The sequence below is a fragment of the Nymphalis io genome, chromosome 3 (genome assembly GCF_905147045.1).
Source record: "Nymphalis io chromosome 3, ilAglIoxx1.1, whole genome shotgun sequence".
NCBI lineage: Eukaryota > Metazoa > Arthropoda > Insecta > Lepidoptera > Nymphalidae > Nymphalis > Nymphalis io.
This window is the reverse complement of record NC_065890.1, coordinates 10,417,126-10,424,281: the sequence shown is the minus strand read 5'-3', so window position 1 is coordinate 10,424,281 and position 7,156 is coordinate 10,417,126. Positions and strand designations below refer to the sequence as shown.

The 7,156-nt window shown below is 29.2% G+C and overlaps 1 protein-coding gene across 1 annotated transcript; it reads right to left on the bottom strand.

Moving 5' to 3' along the window:
• Positions 1-4,554: 4,554 nt before the first annotated feature.
• LOC126781012 (secretion-regulating guanine nucleotide exchange factor) lies at positions 4,555-6,485 on the bottom strand. Its single transcript, XM_050505759.1, has 3 exons — positions 6,306-6,485; positions 5,379-6,228; positions 4,555-5,273 (listed from the first exon to the last, which is right to left on the bottom strand). Exons 1-3 carry the CDS (start codon positions 6,348-6,350, stop codon positions 5,032-5,034), a joined length of 1,137 nt encoding a protein of 378 aa, XP_050361716.1. The 5' UTR covers positions 6,351-6,485; the 3' UTR covers positions 4,555-5,031.
• Positions 6,486-7,156: the final 671 nt, after the last annotated feature.

Sequence of the window (7,156 nt, the reverse complement as noted above, 5' to 3'; positions counted from 1 at the left end):
CGTTTCAATATAATTTAAGTTTTTTTGAATATAATTATAGATATAAAACCAGTTTGTTCGTGTATTAGAAAGATTATCAAATACTGTGTATATCTGATTAACAGATAAAGGTTAAAATATAATTTAGTAAACAGTATGCACAACATTTTTTTAAACTAATAAAATTCAGTGTGACTGCAAACTATAGTCAGAATAAAACTACGAACGCGAAAACTCAATTATATCATATATGGACTGCATCATAACGAAGGATCAATATGACGTCAATCACGTACTAGAATTTTAGATGAAAAATTGCTGTTAAATAAGATTTCAAAACGATTTCTTAATTAAATTATTCTTCTTTTAATTCTTTTTAAATTAAATTAAGGTAATATATTTTTAGGGTTTCTATGTATTAAATTTGCCAACCAACTTTATTGTTCTTCCGTCAAAATAATCTGCTCGTAAAAATAGCTTAAAAGGGATATGTATGCGCGCTCTTTTACGAACTTTTCCTTTTAAGGAAGAACCTCGCATAAAAGTATAATAGACATTAAATTTCAACTTCACAGATAGAATTCACATTTTGACAATTACGGAAGTTTATCCTTATAATAATAACTTGAATTTTTATTTTCAGTCTGTTCGAAGAAATATGGCGTAGCTATTTTGCAGAAAAGGCAACAATTTAGAAAGTGGACCATTGATCTTACCCAAGTTGTGAACTAGTACTAGAAACTAGGAATTCGATTATATATTGTCGTGGTAATGTTCGTTTATTATTGTTATTATTAAAGCTTTTCATATTGTTTATAAGAAAAAGCTTATATCCAAACAACATATAAAAATAGTTTTTTCTAATTGCTGTTACTAATTCAAATAATAAGTAACCTTTACGTGGATATTAACTATATATTACCGTAACTGCACAGTCTTAGTCAATTGTATATAGTTCGAAACATATTCGCTCTAAGGCGAATATCAAATTGAGCTATTCCCATTGCACTCTTCCATAAAATAATATCGCTGCAGTAAATAAATCTTTGGAGTCTGCTATTATTTCCCTCGGCTAAATTTGAGTGCTTGTTAGTCAATAATAAGATTACATCTATCGAAAATCTGTGAAAGTGTATTTTAAACTTTCGAAATTTAGTCATATGTAGTCATATGTCGATATTTATTTTATTATTTAAAAATATTTTTTTAAGACTTAAGAAACTAATTACTAAAAATTAAATACCAAATTTCTATTTGAAAATGATAATTTAAATTTACCAGAAATCTACAAATCGAAAATTCAATAATTAATTCATTATGTAATCCAGTAATCTCAACATATTTAATAGTATAATAAAATAGTCATAGTCAAACAAAAATTTATAGCGATGAATGTCGTGGCACTTTTTTTTAATATAACTTAATTTGAGATAAGAAAAAACTATCTCTAACAAAAATTACCTCTATCTTTTTAGCTACCCATAAAAATGAACGGAGTCATAACATTTTTATGTTTTCAAATTCAACTATATTTCATTATTTTTTATCGTCACTTTATCCTTTGCCATTTCATAATGGCAATAAGTATATTGAGTATGAAGTAGGTACCTAATAAGTTACATACTTATTTTAAATAAAGATATAATAAAAAAATCGCCAACAAACGTCAAATGAGTAAAAATTACTAAGTATATTAAAAAATAAAGATCATAAAATTTTCTTTTTGTAATACGTCATATAAGTCCAGTTCAGACTTGGCAATAAAAATTATTCCGACAGTTATGAACAAAGTCACGTTTTGCGTCTTAAGTGTGAACGCGAATGCTCGCTGACTGGCTCGGCAAATATCCTTTTTGTATGAATCCTTTACTTCGAGAAAGCAATCTGATATTATATTTTTTTCAATTTTTTGTATCCGAATCGTGAGACTGCCAAGAGTTTACAAGGTCAAAATTCAGTGCTACTTTTCAGAATCGGTAAATCATTAATTATTTTATTGTGTGAAATTAATATAAACCTATTTCTGTTGATTTAATCCCTAAAATATATATATTTAAAGATAGTTATAGTTTTTTTTTTTATTTTACTTGTGTTTAGACCTTATCTATAAGATTTTTGTTAACAACAGACATGTTTTGTATAAAAATTTAAGATAATAATTAGCAACGCGAGCTGTACCAACCTAAGTTTTATCAGCGCAGCTGTTTTTAAAAAGATCTTAGGCAATAACGATATAATTATTAAATATGTATCGTTGTAGCTTTATATTCTTACGTATCTAATGATTTTTTACCACATGATAAATATACATTAATAATTATTGTTATTTTAACTTTTTTCTTTAAATAAAAATACTAAATGTATAATTCCGAAATGAGGATTTATTTTTAAGATTTGGATTTGTAATCTCCAGCCCAAAACGATTGTATAGGTTACCTACTAGGTGAACCCGCAGATTCGCGCGCGCGGAATTCAGTTTGTGGCCATATGACATGTTAATTATTTTATTTTAAGCAGTTAAATACCTACATTATTTTGTGTTTGGATAGATAAGTCTACAATATTTTTTATTTTCCCGATATGAATGTATACTCCAACTAAGATGCACAAGAGGCTTTAGCGAGAATTGTTTTATAAACGTCAAGTGTTGCTACAGCGATGGGCAGCGAGATGGAAGGGTGCAGTGGGCGTGCGCGCTGGGAAATTGCAATATCCGAAACGCCAGACACATAATATAACAGGCCGCTGGAAATGACATTTTTTTAACGTTAAAATATTGAGTAGATTTATAAGTATTATAGTCTACTTTTAGTAGTTTGTTGCTAATCCACTAAAAGTAGACTAAATATATAATTTATAATAACTTAGTTTTAAAAATTTAGAGATTATTCTTGAAATAAGGTAGTTGGTAAAAATAAAGATTGATAAATGGGTAATAGCTTGTAAATTGAGGTAAAATATCTTAAAAATTGAGATAAAATTAGCATGCTGAGTTATTTAATATTTATATAGATTAAAGAGCGCAGTCTTACACAAGTAATTGTTTATTTGGTTCTTTTAAAAATAAAATAACGACATGTTTATCTCAAAATAAATTGTACAAGACAAAACATATTATTAGGTATTTTCTTAACATACCTGTAGATCCTATCCAGTTAGCGTTACGTCGAGGAAATTAGGCCTAGCGGGAGATTGGATCGTACGAGCCGGCTTAACTAAACTTCATTAGCCAAGTTTGCATATCGGAGCTACATTGAATTATGACGTTACTCGTATATGGACGATGGCCAACGTAGATTTTTATTGTTTACATACGTAATGAGTGATTTCAATTGAAAGTAAAAACAAAAATGTATTTTCTTGTTATTGAATAGCTACTATAGGATTATTACACGTTAAGATTTATGTATTAATAATCTTAACCGACGATCACGGGTTCAAATGAGACAAGAAACAAAATCTTCTCTTTAACAAATAGATTTTAATAAAAATCAAATTATTTCTAAATAAAGTATATAGCCTTAAACGAATGTATAGCCTATATACCTTCTTTCTCCAAGAATTCGACCAGCATAATGCCAATCGCGAGAATCTGCTAATTATATTTTTACGCATGTCTGAACAATTTGTTTTTTAATTACAAAGATTTCCCGCGGACATCCGCGAATAACTCTTTGATGACGAACTAATTACCTAGTGTCGCCCAGTGGTCGAAATTCAACCATGATTCATTTAAAATTTTAGTTTGGACTTTATTAAGGTTCTATTGTCAAAGACTATACCTCTACAGACTTCACCAAGGCTACATAGTTAATTTGAAGCACAAAACTTATGTAATTTTTTTTTAAATATTGCGCTTCCTACATGTAATAATTACAATAACAGTGATTTTTAGTCAATTCTACACTTAGCCACAATTTTTTTTTAATACATCAAGCAAAAACGTTTAATAAATAAGTAAAGAGATGGAAAATAACTAAAATTGACTAACTTAGGCTTCGCGATTCGTGAATGCAACAAACTTTACAGTTCCAAAGATTCTTATTACATGAAGATAATGAAAAAAAAGGAGCAAAACATAATGGGTCCAATTTTCAGTATAGCTACTCCGCACTGTAACATACTACTGCTCCATCCTCGTGATTTTATATAGTCTATATATATAACCTTTTGATATTTATTGCAAAAAGATTTTTAAATTGGACTGGTAGATCTTTGTTTTATATACTATATATAAGTGGACAGACAAATAGACCATCTGATGGTAAGTGGACACCACCGCCCATAGATATTGGCGCTGTACAAAATATTCACCATCTTATACTGATTAAATAATCTCTCATTTATATGTGTGAATACTGTTAGTTATTAATTTCAGAATTTCAACCTATTCTTTTTCTAAGGAAAATAAAAAATAGACTTAAATGTGGAATTAAAAATGTTTAAAAGTAATTCTTGTTAGTTATTTATGTAAAATAATACAGTTAAATATATCTTTTATATATTAATACTTTATTATTTCTAACTAACTATTATTATCAACAAAATCACAGCACTTGTTAATATTACAACACAGTAAATAATAGTAAGTTAGACTTATGATAAGTATGCATATTCATTCATTAGTGTTTGTAAAAGCATTTCTGAATAAATTATTATCATTAATTTTCATGTAATATTTTATATAATTATTTACTGACATTACCTAATAATGATCAATAAAAAAATTATGATATATATAACAATACAAAAATGATTTTGTCATTGCATGTGTCATGTCATGTCATTAACCATTCAACTGATTAAGTTGAAACTTAGTCAAGTTATTGTTGATTCCTGCATGAAGATTTCTGGTATAGTACCATTAATGTACCATAGACTGCATACATAGCGGATTACAAAAACATCAAAAAGCATTGCAAGGTGCTCTTTAATTACACTTGTTCTATATCAACATAACATAATCTAAAACCAAAATTGGTTTAGCACCATTGCATAACATACTGCACAGATATGTACAACTTAATAGAATATTTGTGTAGATTTACTGCTCTAATTATTTAATCCTACATCATTATCTGCTACAACAAAGTTATGGGCACCCCCAGCATATATTTGTGTAATTTTTGACTTTGTTTCAACTGGTACTTGAGTAGGACATCTTATAAATTCTTCAGTACAGGGTAATCCTGTGTTTGCATGTTCATTCCAGCCCCAAGCCCAAACTGTTTGGTCAGTTGCCAAGCATATGGTATGTTCCGAACCTAATGCAACATCCTGTACTTGTCTGCTATCTGAAAGATAAATTACTAATTAAATGTGTAATAAATAAAAAACTATAGTAATTTATAAATATATGTTTACATCAATATTTATATCAGATGAAAATAATAAAATACCTGGCAATTTAATGTTAAAAATCTTTCCAGAAAATTCTGCATCTGTCCCCAATTGTGCTTTATTATTCCTTCCCCATGTAAGCAATGAGCCATCTTCCAACCATAATAAAACATTAGTCCAACCACTTAAAAGTTTTTTCACTTCTTTTCTTACACTTATATCAATTTTTTGTGGTATAAAAATTTTCTTATATTCTTGAGAATTAAGCAACAATTGGCCATGTCTGTTATCACCCCAAACATACAAAGCATTTTCCTCAGAGCACCATCCCACTGTATGATTCTGTCCACAAGCAATATGTGATATTTTGGTTAATTTAGGTATTCTTTGGAATCTATCTGAATTTAGAATGCCTTCACCTAATCCCAGTTGGCCATGCCTTCCACAGCCAGTTGTCCAAACCTCTCCTTTAGAATTAATCATAGCTGTATGTCTCAGCCCCATTGAAATTGCGCATACATTAACTTGGAGTCTAAGGGGTTCCACATATTCTCCAAAATGATCCTTTGGTAAGCCCAGCTGACCATGACTATTAGAGCCCCACACAAATAAGTAATGTTCATCTGTAACACCACAACTAAAGTCCCAACCACATGCTATATTTGTAAATGTTATGCCACTTAAACGCCATATGCGACTAAATGTATACACTTCTGTTTTGAGTCCCAGCTGTGTTTTAGAATTCCAGCCACACGAAAAAAGTTTTCCCTGACTGTCTAATAAGACAGAATGGGCGCCACCACACGCTATTTGCCTAATCTTGTCATAAAATTCTGTTTGCAATTTAGTAGGTTTCTCTATTTGTTCATTGGTTAGATCGAGACCCAATTGCCCATGAGAGTTAGCGCCCTGAAAGTTAAGTTTAATGTTAAAGCTGATTTTTGTTCTATGCAACATATTAATATTATATAAATAATAGTGTTTACCCATGTCCATATTTCACCAACAGGATTCATACTTATATTATGCATATTAAAAATATGGTTTGTGTTACATATAAAGTCTGTATTCTATACGCTATATAGAAATATTTTCATTTTAAATTTACAATTACTACGAAATACAAATAAACAACTATGAAGAATATTATTATAGATTCATAGCCATAAAAGAAACGACTGTCACTGTCAGTTTGAACATTATGTATCAAAATATGTCAACGAAACTTGAAAACAAAATCAGTGTTGCTACATTGAATAAACAAACTAATATAACAAATCACAATCCATACTCTTTCACTATTGTTTATTTTAGACATTCAAGTTATGTACAACTAACAATTTAATATGAAAATCGTATTAAATGTGTCAGTAAATATAATACGTGGCTCAGTGAATAGAATATACAAAATGTAACCAAAATTTGCTAGTTTAAATCAGCGCATCGTATGCAGCGATGAAGAAAAATATTTAAAATATAATACTGACACCTGTTGACCACCACTGACTCGCATTTGAGGAACTCGGTAAAATGATTAAACCTTTTCCTAGCTGTGAGACAATAATATAAGATCACTATGCAATACTTTTGAACAAGATTGATCCTTCTGCATTGCATTTTATGGTAATACCTTTAATGTAGTTATAATACGTTAACATTAAACAGTTTTTTATTTTTATTAGATACTACAGTTACAGTTAGCTACTACAGACCTAAATAACTAAAACTAAGAGCAATTGACGTGTACATAAGATATTTAAAAAAATAGTTGGAGTTGGTATACGACTTAAAACACACGGTTAGTAATTTTGCGAGTAGTCATATATGTAAGACATAT

Excerpts from the sequence above, each read along its gene's own strand:
- LOC126781012 (XM_050505759.1), bottom strand. The coding sequence starts at position 6,350 with ATGCATAATATAAGTATGAATCCTGTTGGTGAAATATGGACATGG. Across the intron at positions 6,229-6,305 it reads TTGGTGAAATATGGACATGG|GGCGCTAACTCTCATGGGCA; the intron begins GTAAACACTATT and ends CTTAACTTTCAG. Across the intron at positions 5,274-5,378 it reads TTTTAACATTAAATTGCCAG|ATAGCAGACAAGTACAGGAT; the intron begins GTATTTTATTAT and ends TTTATCTTTCAG.